The 22,111-nt window shown below is 34.4% G+C and overlaps 1 protein-coding gene across 9 annotated transcripts in view; it reads right to left on the bottom strand.

The window, feature by feature from the left end:
* Ralgapa1 (Ral GTPase activating protein catalytic alpha subunit 1) overlaps nt 1–22,111 on the bottom strand; it is a 263,481-nt gene that overhangs the window by 190,954 nt on the left and 50,416 nt on the right. For all 9 annotated transcript variants that reach the window (XM_023721857.1, XM_023721854.1, XM_023721851.1 and 6 more), the window contains exons 3-10: nt 21,671–21,720; nt 17,705–17,762; nt 12,547–12,590; nt 11,058–11,235; nt 9,239–9,354; nt 5,186–5,324; nt 3,189–3,397; nt 471–710 (exon numbers count right to left, since the gene is read on the bottom strand). In XM_023721857.1, the coding sequence (XP_023577625.1) occupies nt 471–710; nt 3,189–3,397; nt 5,186–5,324; nt 9,239–9,354; nt 11,058–11,235; nt 12,547–12,590; nt 17,705–17,762; nt 21,671–21,720 (1,034 nt within the window). The remainder of the gene's footprint in view (nt 1–470; nt 711–3,188; nt 3,398–5,185; nt 5,325–9,238; nt 9,355–11,057; nt 11,236–12,546; nt 12,591–17,704; nt 17,763–21,670; nt 21,721–22,111) is intronic.

The raw sequence follows: 22,111 nt of genomic DNA, 5'->3' as shown, positions 1-22,111 counted from the left end.
TTGTAGAGCAATTTACCACTAGGAAGAATGTATGCAATGTGTTAATTATTGAAACTGTCCTACCAATTTGGTTTGAAACTGTCTCATTGCTATTTTTTTCTCAATAAAATTATGGAAAAAAATTAAACTAAATGCATCACAATGTATAAAAATATTAAATAGAACATACCAAAGAATTACACATTTTAAAAAGTACATGTGAACTTTAAAAACATCTTCATGAAGAATAATTGTGAATATTTAAGAATAAACACATTCAACTGGGCATGATGGCACATGACTGTAATCCCAGTACTTGGGAGGCTGAGGCAGAAGGATTGCTGCCATTTCGAGGCCAGTCTGGGTTACAAAGTGTGTTCAAGGCCAGCTTACTCTGCACAGTGAAACTGTCTCAAAAAGAGAAAACAGGCACACTATACATTATATGACAAACACCTTCATTACAATTGAAAAATACTGAGATATTTTACCTGACGAAATATCTCTGTGACAAAGTTTACGTTACTTCTTTTAGAAGAAAACACTCTGCGAACTATTTCTATATCTGTGAGATGCTCTTCATCAATACTACAGAGACTAGATGAGCTCGGTTCTCGTTCTGTAAGAGTGCTGGTATTAGAATGAGACTGCTCTGGTTCTGCGGTTCTTTCTCCTTTGTCAACATTATCATTTTTGTTTTCTTCTCTGGATACCAAACTAGCAGCTGCTCGCTAAAATAACAACAAAACACAAAGGATATTATAATCATATAACTGAGCTATCTCCATCTTCAGGGAACACGGACAGAATTCAAAGCATTCAACAAACAACTTACAGCACTGTACATAAAGTCCAGGTACTAAGATTCATTTAGAATACATCCTAAATGGCAATGTAAATATTTTAACATGTAAGCGATTTCAAAAAACTCCAAAATGTATGGTAATCATCTACATTCTTACAATTAAATTTAAGTAATCAGAAGAAATTACTAATTAAAGGTAGGCAAAAGAATGAAAAAAAAAAAAAGAATAATGCAGTAGCAGTTCAGAGCTTTGAGAACACACAAATAATTTATAAGCAAATATAAGTACGAAATGTTGGGTTACTTACATTAGATTCCTTAATATTTAAAAATCTTCTGAATGAGACAACAATAAAAAGAAATACAAAAAGGGATCAAAATTTGTCAGAAAAAGAAAATTTTAAGAAAATCTTCAAAAATTTGAGGAAATTCTGTGTTTGTACAATGGAATTTTCATGAAGACTAAGGTTTAAGATTAAAATCTCAGGGGAAAAAAGGAAAAGTCTTTAGGTGGTTAAGTAAATTCTATCTTACTAGTATTTTGGAGGCACAGCACATTCTGCGTTATGTAAACAACTTTCTATTAAGGTATTCAATATTTTAAAATCTCAGTTTTGTCATCCATTAATTAAGAAAATTCAAGTAAATTACCTTATGTCCTCACAATCAAAAGTCTGCCAAGCCAGTGAGATAGCTCAGTGGTCTAAAGTGCCTACTTAGGCAAGCTTAGGCAAGGGCAGGGACTGTGGTTCAATCCCCAGCACTATATGCCAAGCCAGCCACGCCCTCAGAGCAGGCTGAGCCAGACACAGACACACACAGACACACACAGACACACACAGACACACACAGACACACACAGACACACACACACAAGTCTGTCATTTTTCTAAAATCAAAAAGAAATTCTGTCTCAAGAGTTTTTGCACTTACTTCTTTATAAAGACCTTTGAAAAAAATTTGTGGGGAAACATCAGGTAGACTGTCACAGATGTAAGAAAATAAAAGTCAAAATTTTTTACTTTATACCTCCATACTATTTTTTTAAAAAAAGATATAGGGAGCTATATAAAAAAGGTTAAATTTTAAAAACTAAAAGAAAATCTGAGAAAAGGATAATTAAAATAGTAAAAATACTGTAATACAGATAAATTGAGGAAAAGTGTGAGGAAGAATTAAAATGTTGAATTTTGAGGGCCAGCCAGATAGTTCAGCGGATTAAAGCGCCTACTCAGGCAGATGCAGAGGTCGAGGGTTCGATCCCTGGCCTGCCATGCCGGCCCTGCCCTCAGGGCACACTGAGACAGCAACTGAGACTGGGCGTGGTAGTGCATGCCTGTAATCCCAGCACCTGGGAAGCTGAAAACAGGTGAAGCACTATAAATCCAATCTGTGTAACGAGGCCCCGTAGTCTCTGTATACCCTACACTAAATTTTTAAAAAAGTTGAATTTTTAATAATTCAGAATTTTAAATATTAGTTATTCCAACTATAATTGTGTAATTTTATATTCTAAACTCAATATTTTTGTTGAAGGGCGGGAAGTTGGAACAATAATTTAAATCACCATTCCATGACTACTGAGAAATCAGAAAGGTTTACTGTGGTCCTACCATTTGACTGTTCTTTCCACTTGTAAGAATTTATTTCTCTAATTTGTAATCTTTTTAGTACTATATGGAAGTCCTCACTTAATTCAGATTTTGCATTCACAATTTCAGTTAATCATGTTTTGAAAGTATTAAATGGAAGATTCCAAAAATAAATTCATAAATTTTAAATCTTGTATCACAGCTCATTGTACTTTATTAGTGCTGTGATTAATTTCTTACTGTGCCTAATCCATAAATTAAACTTTATCGTGGATATGTACAGAGAGAAGAAAATATAGCAAATACAGGTTTCAATACTAGGGTAGCTTCAGTAATTTCCTAAGGATCTTTGAATGTATTATTTGTGGATAAAGAAGGACTAATTTACAACTAAAAATGTAGAAACTGATTAGAAACTAAGATGTTTTCATGATTGAAATTATCTTCTATACCCTCCAATTTTTATTTTTTCTTAAGAAAAATGTTTCTTTTATTATTATTAAAATTAGGATTGATAAAATAATGTATACAAATAGCACTTTAAAAAATATGCTATAAAAAATTTAAAAAAAGCTCTGACTTAAAAAAAATAAATAAAATTTTTTAAAAATGCTATACACCTAGTGCTATTATAATCAATGAGCTAAACTGAAAAAGTCACTTCTAGGGGGCGGAGAGATGGCTCAGTGGAATAAGTGCTTCCATGGCAAGCGCAAGGGCCTGAGTTCAATTCCCAATTCTATTAAGAAAAAAAAAAAAAGAAAAGAAAAAGTCACTTCTAACTATATAAGCTTGTCTCATGTGTGTATTACCTGAATATTCTTTGGCAAGACTTCACCTTCCATGCCAGGAATATGAGGTCCTGTATGTGGTTTTGGCTCTAGCCAGAAAGAAACCAGCCAACGAATTACTATAACACGAGCTTTAATGAAAGGCTCTTTTGTACAGTAGACAGCCTCATTGGTTTCAGCATCCTTCTTTATCATCACGTAATGTGGCTTTGGTCTTATCTGTGGGATATCTAGGCAAAATGAAAATAAAATGAAAAACAAAATGAAAGGAGAAATAGATGACTTTCATTTTTAGGCTTTTGAGAAAACTCTGCTGCTAATTTGGTTTTAAATTTGATTTTCGCTTTAGTGAAAAATAACAAAAATTTGCTAGTTGTTAGCATGGAACCTAGACGAGTGACCATACTGACCAAGTTAAATGGAAACATGGCTTCTTACAAAATATTATTGAAAGGTTTGACGACTTAAAATGCAAAATAACCAGTTTTTTCTTCTAAAATTCGTTTCCTTTAAAACCTACAAGTTAAAAAAAAAATGGATTAGAGAGCCTGAGTTCCAACTAGTCATTTTAAATTCACAGAACCACCTGAGACAGGTAGTTACTAAACAAGAGCAATTGCTGTGCTCCACTTATCTACAATTAGCTCTAGATCAAGAGGCCATGTGGCTACCCACGCCAGAGTTTTCCTAAAACTCCAAAAGCTAACCTTCTGATTTCCAATAAAAACTCTCTTAACCTTAAAAAAAAAAAAAAGAAAAAGAAACCCAACAAACCCTGCCAAAGTACAAAGAAACCTCCAGAATCATTGACAATTAATGAGAACTTATTTTACTTCATCTAAAACTAAAATATATTATAAAGTTGTAAAACACAAGGTTTTGCCCGAACCTGGCATTAAGAAAAGCTTTTTTGCTAAACTGACATTACTGTCAAGTGTGGTGGTGCACACCCGTACTCCTAGTACCCACTTGTCTGTAATTCTAGTAGTTGGAAGGCAAGGCAGGAGGATCTCCATGAGTTAGAAGCCAGCCCAGGCTACATGAGTTCAAGGCCAGCCTGAACTGCATTGGGAGACCTTAATAAAATAACCAGACATTAGTATATACAGATTATCAATGCCTTTGCAATATGGCAGACGTCTGGTTCTTGATCATGGTTTATCCATAGTTTTAGCTATAAGGATCCAACAAATACCTTGGCAAAGTCACCACAGTGTTTAAGATACCAGAATAATAGAATTATTCAAGTAAAATTTAAGACTCATGCTTGATTGAACGCTTGAGGGAACATTAAGAGGAAAATATATTTGGGTTTTTTTGTTGTTATTGTTTGGCTTCAAACAGTGATCCTCCTGCCTCAGCCTCTCATGTGCTGGGATTGTAAGTATGTGCCACAACAGCCAGATATTAAGAAGAAAATTTATATTATAGTATAAGGATCATACTAAACATTAGAATTCAGTTTAATTTACAAACACAAACATTTCTGATAGGCTTTTGAGTAGGGATCTCACTATATAGATCAGGCAGACCTTAAATTGGCCGCAAATTTACAGTGATTCTCCTGCCTCAAGCTTCTGAGGATTATAAGTGTGGGATTACCAGTGTGCACCACAATATCTGATTTAGTAGGCTAACTTTTCTTTTTCTTTCATTTTTCTTGGTTTTATGAGACAGGGTCTTACTATGCAGGTCAGGCTGACCTTGAGCCCACTATGTAGCCCAGGCTTGAACTCACTGAGATCTTCCTTTTCCAGCCTCCTAAGTGCTAGGATCACAGGCATGCACTATCACATCTAGTTAGTATGCTGAGTCTTCTAATGAATGAGATCTAGAGAATAAACTTTTAAAAATAATCTCTTCTTTCTCAATGAAAACTTCCTATTATCTGGATGCAGTCCCACTACAAACCAGTATGAATAATAAATATTTTTTTAAGTTAAAAAAACGCCAACTTTACTCTGAGAAATATTTTATTCCTATGTATAATCTTTTAGAAAATTCCAAATACTACCTACCAAGTGCAGGATGATATAAACTGTTCTCTTTGCAGATATTTGGAAAAATATAAGGTAAATAATATTTCTTAAAATGTGAAAACAAAAATGAAAATCCCCTTTCTTGGTTTTCTTTGTTCTTCCATTCTAAACTTTTTACCTAAAAATAAATGATATTATTAGAATAATCCAAGAGACAGACTCTCTTAACTATAATTATTACCAATTATAAACAAGCTTGTAAGAGGTTACAAAAAAAAGATTACAATATATTGAACAATCACACTGTGAAGATCATAATATATAACAAAAGTAAAATCTTTAAAATTAACTTAAAATCAGGCAAATACATATGTATATTGCAAAAATCCAAGGAATAAAATATGCTCTGAAATATTGCAGAAAATGTCTCAAAATTTAGCTCAACTAATGGTAAGAACAACATTCTTTCCTCTCTGACCTTTCCTGACTAATATAGATTAAAGGCACACAAAAAATAGGCATACGTGGTCAGGGTGTGTGTGTGTGTGTGTGTGTGTGTGTGTAGTGCACCACTCAAGCATATATAAGCAGAGCCCAACAACAGAACTGGGTATCCATAGAAAGGACATAGCAACAGCAGTAGCACAGTAGCGACTTAAACTGAGAGAGATAAGGAGAATACTTATGAAGTGGGACGGGGGACAAAGGAAACAGGGTAGGATAATATAATGGTGTGGGACTCCAACAGGATGAAGAAGATATTTAAGTAGGGGGCTAGCAAAGATCCTGAGTGAGGGCCTCAAGACTGCTAAGTTACAGAGAATGTCTGCAGAGCAGACAGAGGTAATGGGAGGTCTGCTGACCTAGAAGAAGGATTCACTGCACAACCAATTATATGGAGACTAATACAAATTTCTCACTGACAGAAGAAAATGATAAATATCGGGAAAAGAAGAAACTAGAGTGAACCCAGAAATGAAATGAAATCTGAGGTAATGGTATAAATTCATGATGAAACAAAGAAAGGGAAAAGAAGGAAGAAGGAGAAATGGAGGCCAGGAGAAAAAAAGAGGGAGAAAGTGAGGCAGAGAAAAGGGGGAGAAGAAGGAGAGAAAGGAAGAGTAGAAGAGAAAGAGAAGGAGGGACAGGAAGGGAGACAGAGAGGTGTGTGTGGCGGGGAGACACATGTAAACTGCACACCGTCTCCTAAGTCTAGCGCCTGAGCAGATTCAGGAAAGTCAACAGCAATGAGCACTCTGACTGCCTGGATCTTGAAATTCAAATACAGTTCTCCACCAAAATGAATGATGGCTCCTTGCAGAGACAGAGAATTCCAGAGCAAAAAAGGAAGACACAAGATGATACTGAAACATCCTGCTGTGCCAGAAAAAAAGCAAGCTTTGGACAAAATTTTAAAGGCACAGAAACTGGGTGTGGTGGTACACACCTGTAATCCTAGCACTCAGGAGACTGACGCAGGAGGAGAGGTTGAGGTCAGCCTAGGCTACATAGTGAGTTCAAGGACAACCTGAACTACACAGTGAGACTCTCTCAAAAAATTAAAACAAATAGACAAACAAACAGCATAGAAAACAGCTTAAGGAACTTCCACTAGCCAAATTTAGTATAGCATGAGTATCAAGTAATAATAAGGGCTGGCCAGATAGCTCAGTGGACTAAAACGCTTGCTTAGGCAGAGCGCAGTGGCCTGGGTTCACTCTCTGGCGTGCCATGCTGGCCCCACCCCTGGGGCTCACTGAGACACTGAGACTGGGAGTGGTGGCGCAAGTCTGTAATCCAAGCATTTGGGAGGTGGAAAACAGGAGAATCACTTTCCCATCTAGATAGTGAGACCCTGCAGACCCAGTAGATCCTGTAGTAAATAAATAAATAAATAAAAGAGAGAAAGAGTTCTAAAAAATGATTATTGGATTCACTAATGAAAAATTTCTCATTTACTGGACTTAATCAAAAACACAAATAACAACAACAAAAAAAACCATTTCTTCTTCAAAAGGACAGAACCAGGCTTTAAATTCAACTATGAAAATAAAAAGGCAAGCCATTAAGGGGAAAATACTCACATACACCTAAGGATGTGTATCTAGAATATATTAAAAAAATTTGCAATTTAACACAAATAATTCAATTTAAAAATTGGCAAAAGTGAAAAGTTATTTCAACCAAGATGACAAACACATAAAAAGATTTTGAACACAACATTAGCAGTTAGGGAAATGAAAATAAAAATAAATAAATAAATAAATAAGGCAGATACCACTATACAATCACCAGAACAGGCTGACACTAGAAATGGTGGTGAGGACATGATACAAATGTAAGACTCACACACTGCTGGTAGAGTGTAAAAAGGTACAGCCATTTGGAAAAAAGCTTGGCAATTAGCCATTTACCTTAGGGAGAAGAAAGCTGTTTGCCCAATGAAGACTTCCTTACCAATATCAACTGAAATTTTACTGTGAAAACAACTCAAATGGCCATCAGTAGGTACTAGATGACTAATCGTGGTCTAACCAGGCAATGAAATGCTAATCAGTAATATAAAAAAGAGCACCTGGGTATAAACTCAGCACTCTGGGAGGCGAAGTAAAAGGATGGCAGTTCAAGCCTAGTCTGGGAAACTCAATGGCTTAGTGAGATTCTGTTTCAAAATAGGGGGAAAAATAAATAAATAAATAAATAAATAAGACTGGAGATGTACTTCAGTGCAAAGGCCCTCAGTTTAATCCTTAGTACCATAACATTGATATATAGAATAACATATATCAATATATATGAATGACTTAAAAAATAATGATGCTCAGAGAAGCCAGATCACAAAGAAACACACACTATATCTGAAAATATGGGCCATACAAACTAATTTAGTGACAAAAATTAGACCAGTGGCTACCTGTGGATGGCAAAGGTAGAGTATAAAATAATATGGATTATAAATGATCCAAGAAAATTTTAGTGGTGACAGGTTATCTGGAATACACTAATGATTTCATGAGCATCATACATGTAATAAAATGTCAAATTGTAAACACATGTGAAACTTTACTGTATGTTAATTATCTCACAACAAACTAGTAAGACAACTTTAAAAATCCACCGGAAGTACAAGAAGTTTTTAAGAAAAAGTAGTAGTACTGCTAGCAAAAACTACCCATGGTAGAACACTTACTGTGTGCTGTGCACTATTTCATTCTAAGCACTTTGCATAATCTAAACCTCAAGTCCTAACTGGAACAGGTGCTATTTTTATTCCTTTTTACAAACAAGAAAACAGAAGCACAGCACAGAGTAGTGAAGCCATTTGTCAAACATCACAACCATCACTTAAGATGCAGAATCCAGATCCAAACCCTGGTAACCTAGCACAGGATCCAAATGAACTTTAGAAATTTTGTTTGGGATACTTAAATTTTTATGTCTGAAAATTATATTAAAAAAGTATATGCACTAAAAATGTTTTCATTAATCAAGACACGCACATTTATTTTATTTTATTAGTAAGCCTTTTCTTAGGGGTTGAAGGGATCAGAAATCAAACTCCGATCCTTGCACTTGCCAAGCAAGGCACTGTGCCACTAAGCTATATCCCTGGCCCAACATGTACAGTTCATATCTCCAAAGAAATAGGATACCCTACAAAGTACAAGCACTTAGAAATTCAAAAGGCATAAATAGATGTAAGTGCCAATTACATTTCTCCCAATCCCTGTCCTGCAGTCTACCTCCTTAATTGTTACATCTTGACAGACTGGTCCCTAAAGCAGTTATCAGCCTTTCACTTACGGTACCACAGCTGCTGAGTACAGATGAAAGGATCAGAAATGAAAGGATTGAAAATTAAGCCCAACTGGTTATATAAAAAATTATATACATAAAATCTATATCATAAAAATTTTTTAAGAGTTTCATAATCTCCAGTGATTTTTATCTAACATAAATTTTCAAAATTTAAATTTTTTCACTCCTTCAAGAAAATAAGCAAACATCATCTGTGACAGAATAATGGTAAGAGAGGAAAAAAGGAATCAGTCACATAATATAGCAATAGGGCTGATATTAAAGGTAACACACCTGAATTACTATGTACTTTAAAAGTGCTTCAAGAAAGTAGCTTGTGAGATCTTCTTGTCCTTTATCTCCTGACTGTGGAGGGACAAGAGGAGTGATTTCCTCTATAGTGACTTGAGCTACCCAAAGACAAAAGAATAATATAAGTAGAAATTCAATAATACAAATGACTTTAACTGTAAGACATGTATGCATAAAAACAGCTTGAAAACTTTCTAATGTCTGACTCAAAATAAATCTGAGGTCAAGGTTCAGTTTAATCCCTAGCACCTCCACCAAACAAAAACAAAAAATCTGATGTCATCCTGACAGTTAATCATACCCAGCATAAATTTTAATACTCAGTTGTTTTTGAACTCTTTATTGACAGAATGTACTTTCAGGATGAAGAGCAAATACAAGTAATTAAGAAGATACGACATCTCATTTGAGAAACAACTAGGAAATTCACTAGGAATTAATTTCCACAACATGATGGAAAACAATAGCAACAATATGCTTATTCATCAAACTAATATTCATGCAAATTCAAGAAAATCAACCCACAACTCAGTGAATTCTCTTAAATATTTCCTTAGCAGCACAATCAGCACCTTTCCATGCAGGTATGGAAAGCTGTCTCTCCATAAACATCAGGCAAATAAGTATGCTGACAACTCCCAGTACCCATTACACACGGCCAGACAGCCAGACAGCTAGACACACACACACACACACACACACACACACACAGGGGGAAGAAAACTAAGGTTAAAACAGGAACATAGAAAATTGTAGTAGGGTAAAAAGGACCAAAACTCACTAATCAAAGTAAAAAGGAATATTTCTAAAATAACAAATTTAAAAATAAAAATATTACAGAGGATTTATTTAAAACATCAATTTAAGGGCCAGCAAGATAGCTCAGTGAATTAAGCACCTGCTTGGGCAAGTGTAGGGACCAGGGTTCAATCTCCGGCCCCACATGCCGTGCCAGCCCCGCCCCTGGGTTACACTGAACCAACCGCACCGAGACCAGGCATGGTGGCGTACACCTGTAATCCCAGGGCTGGGGAGGCTGAGACAGGAGAATCACTACTGTAAAGTGAGACCCTGTACCAAATACGTAAAAAAATAAAAGATCGATTTATATATAACACTTCTACAGACATCAACTGTACATAGTGAAATGCACTTTTATTTCAATGTATATCCAGACTAATTCCATGATATAAGGAGATACATAAACAGAAATTAAAGATAACTGTAAAAGGGACTGTATTAACATCCCAGGCCAACTGGAAATAACTTCCCTTCCAGACTGGCCCATTCCTAAAGAGTCTGACAGTGCCTTTCACATGCAAACTAACCAATTCATGGCACATATACCCAGCACCTCTGCATCTAAGGCTACTACTTGTCTGGTCTAACCACAAAAAAGGCTAGGTATCAAACAACTAAAGTCAATGTTTATGACCCAGAACCCACTGGAATCATTCAACTAACTTGCTTATCCTGGTTTGCCTATTTTCTCTCAGGGAAACCATACTAAAAGCTCCTCCCTATATTCATTCCTGTTCCCTCTGCCTTCTGACTAAAGCTGGTGCTTTCCCAATTGTGCCTTATTCCCCCTCTCCCTACATCCTTGCACAAGACCTTTCTTCTTACTTTAATAAATTATGTTTTCAATAGCTGTTTTCATCTCCTGGCCTCACCATACCTAAATAATAATAAAACACATATTTTAACAGATTGCCTACTTACTTAATAAATATACAGACATTTAAAAATACATTAACAAACTATAGAGAACACTTAAAAATGCTATTGGTTAAAATCTTACTTTCTTGAAGGTTGAGTGGAGGATTAATAAGATTATCTAAAGTTCGAGGTCCATGTTCAGATTGTGGTGCTGAAAACCCAGGAATTAAGCATGAAAACATCCACAGCTGTTCTTTGCTACAGTTAGTTTGAAGAGCTTGCAACCACAACAAGAAAAGACGAACACCTTCCCGCCTAATCTAAAATAAAATGAAAAGCAGTATATTTTAATGGAAATACTTTGACCTCTTTAGAACACAGCTCTCTAGATGATTACAAAATGACACTTTACAAAAGAAACAAGAGAAAAGGAAGAGGAGGGAAATATACCCATGACATCTACTGAACCCATTATTTTTAAGTCTAAGTTCATGGTTATTAAAAAGCATAAACTTGGTCTCTGTGTAAAGTCAACTATAATTTCCATATGTAAAAAATCACAAAAATACTTCCTTCAGTCCACCTCCTATCACCACTAATCCAAGAAACAAAAGGAGGCAGAGCAATGACTGCTCCTTCCCAAGGAGGGGTAGTACAGATCCTGGTGCACTGCTAATCAAATGTTCTTATCCTGAAAGAGTTCTAAAATTACTAAAATTATAAAATTAAATTTTTACAACTATATTTTTATTAAAATAAAATTATTTTGAACCCTTGAAATTATCTCATTAACATTGTTTCTAAACTACAGATCAGAAAGTTTGGCTTGTTACTGTATCTAAGCACCCAGAACAATTACCTATACACAGAAGACAATAAGCATGAATCAGTGAAGGAACACTTTCCTAGCAAGAGAACATGAAAACAGAAAGGAAAATTCATACAAGTAAAGGACTAGGTTCTTCACCAAGCTAATCGCATAGGTAACATTGGGAATCACTCTACCAGAGTTTTGTTAATGGTCCCTACGAGAGTCAAAGCTATTCACCTGTAGTCACTCTTGTGGTTTAGCCACATACCAGGAGAAAAGTACAGCAACATTTACTTCTTTGTACTGCTGTGTCTACTCCCTGATGCCCCAAGTACATTTTATAACCTGAGATTTTACCTAATAGGTGCTGGAATGGAGTTTCCTTTACTACAGTGTAATAAGCTAATGAAAATGAAATGAAACTGGGCATATTGGTATACAGATTAGTTTTACACACACACACACACACACACACACACAGTTATAGACATTGTCACTCCCATCTTCCTCTCTATATAAAAATGGCTATAGTAAAATGCAGACTAATTTGTTGAATGACTAAATAATTTTTCACAGAGGAAAGATTTCTGGTAATTGTCAGTGTGGCAGCAAAACACAAAATAAAATAGTTTTCAGTGTCCTAGTTAAGCTAATAGACATTTTCAAACATAATATTAAATATAGCTATATTTTAGGTGAATTCATTCCAATTAAGTGATGACATCTCAATCTTCAGGGAAAAACTGGTAGGAAAAGTGGAAGAGGTAAATGTATACTTTACTCAGTTCTTAAAAGTCAGAGACAATAAATAGATTCATACCTTTAAGGAGTTTCCTGTGTGGAGTAGTTTCTTTAAAATCAATCCTAAGAAGGAAACATAATTTTTAATATACATATACAGTATTCTCAGTATTCTTATGTATTTCTAAAATGTCAGAGTTCTCGGTCAGACTTGCAAACATTTTTTAGCAAGTCCTTGGCAACCTCTAAATTGTTCTTGGTGACTTTGATATCCTGCTGGCCAAACTTGAGACCAGAGGGCATATGAAAAAAAAAAAAAAAAATCACCTTCAACACATTATTTATTACAATTAAACAGTTTATTTTATTGATAAAACCAGGGCCAAAAACTGGGCTTAAGACAATAATCAATTACATATCACTGAGCGAAACAAAAAACTTTATCGCTAAATCATTAACATAAAATACAAGGGACTACAGAATACACATTCTTTGAAAAGAATACATTCTGGAACGAATACATTCTGGACTATAATATGCCTTATAAGGACCATAAAGGGATTTGGTTAGACACTGAAAGAAATACCATGGAAACAAATATTTAAAAATTAAATTAGAAGCATTTTAAAATAAGCTTATAAATCAAGAAGAAACCAGAAGTGACAAAATTTTTTTTCAATAGAAAGGAAAACAACATATAAAAGTTTATGAGATGAAAACAAAGGGAAACTTAGAAGAAAGCTTATAGTTGTGTAAATGCTTATATAAGAAAGATAGGTATCAAATTAATATTGTACACTTATATCTTTACTAGAAATAGAAGAGTAAATCAAATCCAAAGCAAACGCATTTTTATAAAATATAAAACATTAGAAATTAATAAAATACAAAGCCAAAAAAAGTATAGAGAAAACACTGATACCAAAAGGCAGTTTGCAAGATCAAGAAATACAACAATTAGCTAGACTGACCAACAAAATAGTAAAAACGTTAAGTTACCAAAATAAAAAAAAAAAGACATCGTTAATGCTACAGGAATTAAGAGAATAACTCAATTTATACCAGCATATTAAACAATTTAGATGAAATGGACAAACTTCAAGAAAAATACACATTATCAAAACTGACTGGAAAAGAAATACAAGATCTGAATAAACATATAAAAAGCAAAGAAGATGAAATACAAGTCTCACAAAGAAAAGCTCTGATCCAAATGGCCTTACTTTTATCAAATATTGGAGAAAGAAAAATACATCAGCCATTTGCAATCTTACAGAAAATCAAAGAGGGACCACTTTCCAATTTATGTAAGAGGTTAGACAATGACATGACACAGAAACTAGAAAGCAATTTTTCTCTATTATCAAAGAGGCAAAAATGCAGCAAATTATTAATACCTGAATGCAGCAACAGGCAACGCTACTAAGAAGTGCCAACCAAGTGGCGTTCAATTCAAGAACACAAGGTTGGTTAACATTTAAAATTCAATGAATGAAATATGTCATACAGTAAATGATAAAACCCCCGAAGTCAGTGAAAGTGACCACATTGATAAAGGGAGAAAAAGGATTTAAGAAAACAGAATGTACATTATAATTAAAATCTCAACAAACTGAGAAGAGAAGGTAATTTTCTCAATACGACAAAGCTACAGTTATCCTCATACATAACAGTAAAAGACTTTTAAAATATGCAGTAGTGTGTGGATGCCCACTCTGGCCACTTTTATTCAACATTAGTAGAGTTACAATAAATTAAAAAATATAAAAAACTTAAAAGGCACTAGATTAGAAATACAAAGTAAATGTTTTAATTCATGGAAAACAGTCCTACAGCAGAAATCTATAAGAATCCATAATTAAAAAGCATTAGTAAACAAGATACAATAAACTACAAGCATGTATTTATTAGTCAGTGAGTGGATAATAAATGTAACATATTCTTAGTTCAATTGTTTTGAAACATTTAATTTTCTGAATATTGCTTAATCTTAATTTTTGTTCTAAAATCTATACTGTATCTCTGACTTAAAATTTATTTAAAAGACATTGTATGATATCTTCTCCTAGTACTAGAAACTTTAAAAAGTATATTTCCATTTTCTGTTGACTTTAAAAAAAAAAAAAGAGAGAGGGGGCCAGGGAGGTGGCTCAGTAGAATAAGCGCTTGCCTGGCAAGTGCAAGGGCCTGAGTTCAATCCCTGGTTCCACAAAAAAAAAAAAAAAAAAAAAAAAAAAAAAAAGGTTTGTACCTATGTTATTTGCTTATTATTTCTTGCCTATTATCTTGGAATATGAGAAACTACTTTGGCAGTAACAATACACAATGTACTAACCATTGTTACTCTCCTAAAATCTTGTTTTGAGATTTTGTACCATTGTTTTTTTTTCTTTAAAATAAAAATAACTGATGTCAAAAACAAAAAAATAAATAAGTAAATATAACATATTAATACAACAGAATACTATGCAGCAATAACAAATGATATTATATAAATAAACAAAAAAGAAATTATGCTAAGGGAAGAAGGAAGACACAAATAACCACACATTGCGATGATTTTCTATGATCCAAAAACTACAAATTTATTTAGGACAGAAAATAAACACGCTGTGAACAGCAATCGGCTATAAATAGGCCTGAAAGAAATTTGGGAATGCTAGAAATGTTCTAAAACTGGATTGTAGAGCCCACATTTTTACTAAAAATCATTGAATTGCTTACTTAACTGGGTAAACTTTATCTATAGAGTCATTGGTTTATCTACTCTTCTATGGAAGACAAGAAAAGATGTAATCCAGGCATGGTAGTGCATGCCCAACCCTAGCACTCTGGGAAACTGACACAGGAAAATTTCCAATTCAAGCCCAAAACAGGCCACAGAAGTGACCTAACCAGATGTTGTCTCAAAAAAGGTAACAATAACAAAAAAAAAAAAAAAAAAAAATCTGGGAATGTAGCTTGGTGCAAGAACATGGGTTCAATACCCAGTACTGTCAAAACAAAAAGGGGAAAATCTGTAGGATTTTTCTGAATGACCAAAAAACAAAACAAAACAAAACAAAAAACACATTTGTGACTACTTCAAATTATAGACATTTTTGGAATACAATTAGTCATGATAACTAGGCAACCTCTTGTAGGTAATCTGTAGAGATTAAGAACTACATTCCTGGGCCAGCAAGATAGTTCAGCGCTCTAAAGCACCTGCTTAGGCAAGCGCGCAAGGACCGCAGATCAGTCCCAGCACATGTCCCCAGCTACAAAAAACAAACAACAACAAAAAACCTACATTCAGGGGCCGGGGAGATGGCTCAGTGGAATAATCGCTTCCCTGGCAAGCGCAAGGGCCTGAGTTCAATCCCCGGTTCTGCAAAAAAACAAAACAAAACAAAACAAAACACCTACATTCCTTTAATCTGTGAAGATTAAAGGCTACATTCCTCAGATATACAAGTCTTTGAAGTTCAGATGTCTTAACATTAGAACCTTCAAAATTATTTTTATGAGTACAAATAACCAAATGAGATCTCATTCTTTTGAGCACCTTACGTGCTTATTAGCCATTCTTGTCTTCCTTGATATAATGTCTATTCTGCCTACTTCAGAAATTTGTCTTTTGGATATATTGTACTATACGAGTTCTCTATATATTATGGGAATATAAATTTTGGTCCCCCAATTTAATTTAATTATTTATTTTGTGGTGCTAGATATAAAATCTAGGACCACAAAAATTCTAGGCAAGTGCTCTAGTACTGAGCTACAAGTCCATCCTAAATCTCAAAATATGTCTAAATATTCTAAAAGGCTTTATAGCCAAAAAAATAATCCTTCTCAACTTTGGGGTCTTGTGGGTTAGCTCAGCTGTTTAAAAGCCTGCTTGGGCAAACCCAGTCAGGTGCAGGGGACGGTGGTTCAATACCCATCATACCAGCCCTTAAAGGCAGCCTGAGCCAGTCAAAAAAAAAACAAACAAACAAAAAAAAAAACAAAAAAACAAATCCTTCTAAAAGGCTTTATGATTTAGGATTTTGTCCTTTTTTTAAAGCAGATTCATCAATGCCCTCTATCTGTACAATTTTTTTTTTTTTTTTTTTAAAGGCTTTATGATTTAGGATTTTGTCCTTTTTTTAAAGCAGATTCATCAATGCCCTCTATCTGTACAATTTTTTTTTTTTTTTTTGAGACAGAGTCTCACTATGTAGTTCAGACTGTCCTTGAATTCACTATATCATCTAGGCTTGGCCTCAAACTTGTAGTGATCCTCTTGCTTCAGCCTCATTAGTGTGGGCAGTAGAGGCACACACCACCAAACCCTGCCAGGACTCCTTCTTAAATTGGAATATTAATTAGGATGGCCTCAGTTTCACAATCTCAGAAACTATTTCATTTTCTAAAACCAATTAAGAATTGTAGGACCTCTATAAATCTTTCTTTTTAAAGAGAAACAAATACAACTTTACAAATGAATAGCCAGGCATGGTGGTACACACCTCTGACTTTCAACTAATCAAGACAAAGAGGCCGGAGAATTGAAATTTCAAGGCCAGTTTGCATATCTTAGCAAAATTCTGTCTTTAAAACTAAAACTTGAAAAAGGTGTGGGGGGAGGGGGAAGGAATGTGTTCAGTAGTAATGCATCTAGGGTTCATGAGGCCCTGGGTTCAATCACCAAAACAGGAAAAAAAAAAAAAAAAAAAAGAATGTAAAGTCTATACTATTTTTCCTTCAAAAATGTGTATCTTAAGGCTGTCCATTCCCCTAGGATTGTTCTTAGCCATCAAGCTTGATATCACGGAACCAAAGCCAACAATTACCTACCTGCAGCCTCTTTTTTTTATCTGAGGGGTAAAATAAGGCTTATAATGATAGTGAAAGAGTCCTGTGGTAAAGCAGACTATGTCAGCAAGTATTTTAGCTAAATTATGCTAACAGAAAGTCCATGGTTTCCCTATTTGACAGTAACCCACAGGAAAATTTTCTTTTTCTTTTTAGTTTTTTTGTTTGTTAAGTCAGGGTCTCCCTATGTAGTGTAGTTTGGCCTTGAACTATGTAGCCCAAGCTACATGTTTTACCACTGAGCTATACCCTCAGCTCTGTACTTGCATTATTTTATTTTATATATCAAATCTGTTCCCACATTGTTTTTAGTAAATCATTAAGTATTAGTTCATTTTGCATCTTCATATGTCATCACTTATTTGAAGTGTGAAATACATGGTTACATTGCTTACCAATACTATGAAACTGCCATCGCTGATGAATCCTTTCTGGAAGAAGCTGTAAAATTTTCTAAAAATCAATATGAACAAAACACAGAGAATCAAATATAAGCGATAAGTCTGCATCATATGATGTAACAGATATTAAGAGCTTATTAAACCTGTAAGAGTTTCCTATCTAAAAGACAGTATTACACATACAATCCCTTAACTAAGCTGATAGTATTTTAGTACTGACATATTTATTGATATTTGAAAACATCAAATAAAAGCAACTATCTCAAACAAGAAATTAATGAAATTAACTTTTATAAAAATGTTACAGCTGGGCGGGGGGGGGGCACATGCCTGTTGTAATCCCAGCACTAGGAGGCCAAGGCCAGCCTGAACTACACATCAAGACCCTACTTCAAAAAACCAAGCAACAAACATGTTATAGAAAGTAAGTTTACTTCTCCCAATAAATAAATACTAACTCTTCACACACTTCAAAATGCTTATTTACTATTCCTAGAATTTTGGTATGAAACTGATGAGTTTTCAATGCCCTAAGACATTATTAGGGAATGACATATTTATGACATTTTCCTTTCTTTGTTTTCTAGGGTATACTGGTTGATACACTGTGTCAACTTCAGAAGTTTAGATGTCTAATTAAGTCACTCAGCAGAGAACTAGGATTCCTAGTTTGTAATCATTCTCATCCTGTGCAAGAGGAGGGCATGGACATTGTGTGAGTTCTACACCCCAGTCCCAGGGTAGCTTGTTTGTAATTTAAGGAGGGGAGAGAAGCTGGCTAGAAGCCGCTGCTGCTGCTGCTCTTCACTGTTTTCTGCTGCCACCAATTGCTGCTCTCTGCCATGTGTCACTGCACGGGAACCAGCCAAGCACAGACTGAAACCTCCACAAACTGAGCAATAAATAAACTCTTCCTTCCTTAATTGTGGGTGTTGGGTATTTCGTCACAGCACTAAGTTAAAAAGTAACTGAGACACTACTATAAAAACTATGTTCTTAGCACTATTTGATTATTATAAAGACCAAAAACTAACCTAGACATTTTATATAAAGATACTGTTAAGCTTTGCAATTACCTTAAAGAGGCTTATTAATTTCATTTGACCAATGGGCAAAGAGGTTAAGGATAGTAAGCCAGAAAGTGGCGAAACTGATCACAACCCTCAATATACCTACTTCCAAACTCTTTCACTCTACAATTCTGATCAAAAAATATGTTTATTTTATACTTCTTTCTTGTCATATGATCTTAGTTCACTCCATATATGACAATGAAGAAATTACAGTATTTACAGATAAATGTTAGTCCCACATGAACAATACCAAATTCTTTACCTTTCTCTATGTCTCCCACATCTAAGTGAGTAACTGTATAATTACATTTATTTTGTTGTGGGAAGAGACGAAATTATAGATGAGTTGAAAAGACTATGAATTACTCAAAAACACTGCTCCATTATGACAAATTATACTTTAGTTTTAATCTGTTTTATGTAGATAATAAAAAATGAAAGGTATCACATGTGCCTTTACCTACAGTGAAAAGCCGAATATAAATCTTAACCCTTACTGACATTAAATAATGCTTTTAACCAGAAAAATAAAGTCACTTTATAATTTATTGGAGTTTTTCATATTTTTTCTCTAAACATATTTATATAATCACATTATAAGGTGGAAAGCATTAAATATAAAGAAATGTTTTCAAAAGATGAAACCCGGAGGTTGGGCAGTAGCTGTTTAACAATCATGGCTTAGCATACACAAAGCTCTAGGTTCAATCTCCAGCACCAAAAGAAACAAAAATAAATACGAAAACGATCTCTTATCATTTTTCTAGTAAAATTTAGTGATCCATTTAAGACATATTTCTACTTAAAGAATAAAAATGATCAATCTGTTAAACAGATGTCGGGGGTACTGAGGACTGAACCCATGGCCTTACCACTGAGCTACATTCTCAGGCTTCCTGCACTTTGAGATGGTCTTGCTAATCATTCGAACTAGGCCTGAATCTGCAATTCTTTTGTCATAGCCTCCCAGAATGCTCAAAATGCAAGCATGTGTCATCACAACTGATGAACAATTTTTTTTTTTTTTTTTTTGGCGGAACCGGGGATTGAACTCAGATCCTTGCATTTGTCAGTCAAGCGCTTATCCTACTGAGCCATCTCCCCAGCCCTGAACAATTATTTTTAATAGAGAAAATACTCTGAAAGGGCTTCTGTAAGATATTTGATTAAATATCTTAGTTTCCTGGATAAGCATGAACATATGAAGGAAGGTTTTCCAGAAATCATTACCTTGCTTTCTGTATGGATACTTTTGTTCTTCCTAAAATATCAGTGTTTCAATATTCACCTTATAAACAGTTCTTGTAAACACTTGGGAAGAAAAATTAAATTCTTCAGGGTTCAGGACTAGTGAAAATTAATTAGGGAATATTAATTACTGTTATCTGAAACTTTAGGAACAAAACAAATTGTTTTAACCTATGACTAAATCAACAGTCTAATCAGTAGCTACAAAAGAAATAAGACTGCTGGGCCTGGGAGATAGCTCAGTAGAATAAGCACTTGCCTGGCAAGTGCAAGGTCCTGAGTTCAATCCCCAGTACCGCAAAAAAAAAAAAAAAAAAAAAAAGAGAGAAAGAAGAAAAGAAAAAAAGAAAGATTGTTTCTAGTCTTCTAAACTATACCAAATGCCTCCCGTATTGGTACACACAGGTAATCCTACCACTTACGAGGCTGAGACAGGAAGGTCACCAAAAGTTTGAGGCCCGGCTAAAAGCTATATCAAAATGCAAAATAGTAAATTATCTTTCTAATTGGTAATAAACAAAATAGAATTAGGGGATATATAGATGTCAGCATATGGACAAGCTTTTTTTTTCTTTTAAGAGACAGGATCTTGGTATGCTGCTTGCCCAGTCTCAAACCTACTAGGGTCAAATGATCCTCCTCCTTCCTGGGTCTCCCAGGCCGGTGGGCCTTATGGGTACACACCACCATATCCAACTAGAAACTTTCAAAGCTCTTTCCTATGATTTTTCAAGTAACAAAGTTTAGTCCTGGCTTTCTACAGGTTAATAAATTCTCAGCATATCAAAATACTTCTATGATTATTTACTTTTTTTTTTTTTTTTTTGCTCGGAATGCCTTTAGGGCAGGTTTGGCTGGCTTGAGTTGTAGGGATCGAACCACAGCAACCTGAGCCTGACTGCTTTGTTGAAGCAGCCACTTAAAGAACTGAGCTAAGGGGCAGGCCCCTAACGATTATTTACTTTGAACAAAAGAATAAAGAACAAGGAGTTACTTCAAACTGAGTATGACAGATTCTTAGTTTTATGAACATGCCAAAAATATAAAACACCTTAGCAAAGCCATCAAATTTTGCTCAGCCACTTGATACGTTTTCTTCTGAGTTTACAAATATATGCCCTATTCCATTTCAAATAATATAAACTGACAATTTTAAAAACATTTGAGGCTTTTTTTGTTTTTGAGATTATTTTTACACAAATTTACAATGAAAAACCATTAAAACAGAAATGATAAGTCCCTAAGGGTATAATAGCTGCAGTTCTAGAATTTTTTTAAAAAATCTATTTAATTAAACCTTACACAAATTAAAAATTTCTATATTTGCCAATACTTGAAGTATCATATTAATTTTGTGGTATCAAATGCCTAAACACAATTCTAAAGATACCTAAAAAATACAAAATTCTGTCAAGTGTATTTGGTGAAAAAATTAGATGTAGTTCCTCAAAAGACAACGCAAGGAGGGTGAACCTTTTAGAGCTTTCAATGATAACAGCTGGCTGCAGTACACATGCCGTAGGTTTGCCATTACCAGGCCAGAGTCACAGCACTTTGTTATACACTTAATTTTAATGAATTCCTTTATGTTTCCAGAAAAATTTTTGAAAAAAAATTCTAAAGGATCATAAGCACTTACCTCAAAAATAAAAAGTATAGCATCTAATTCTTCTCTTTGAGACTTGTGACCTAAAATATTTTCACAGAAAAATGTATTTAAATACACAATTTTATACTTGTTAGTAATCAATCACTTTACAATATTAAAATATTTCAAGTGCTGAACTTTTTTTTTTTTAAATAAATGTTTAACGCATTGATGGCAGGACCATACATGTGTGATTATCCCATGCCACCCCAGAGAGTCAAATATGTAACACCAGTAGTTCAAGCCAGTGGGAACATTTTAAAGCACACTCTATTGTGTACAAAGCTTTTCAATGTCTCTCTACTGTTACTTTTTGAATAAGTTTAAATTCTAGGATTAGGACTGCACACTAGCAGTACACTGGCTGCTTAGTCTGGATTCAATAGCTATTGTACAAAGTATTTTAACGTCTCTATACTCTTACTTTTTGAG

Source organism: Octodon degus, unplaced genomic scaffold (assembly GCF_000260255.1).
Source record: "Octodon degus isolate 3935 unplaced genomic scaffold, OctDeg1.0 scaffold00086, whole genome shotgun sequence".
Lineage (NCBI taxonomy): Eukaryota > Metazoa > Chordata > Mammalia > Rodentia > Octodontidae > Octodon > Octodon degus.
This window is presented reverse-complemented; position numbering and strand designations above follow the sequence as displayed.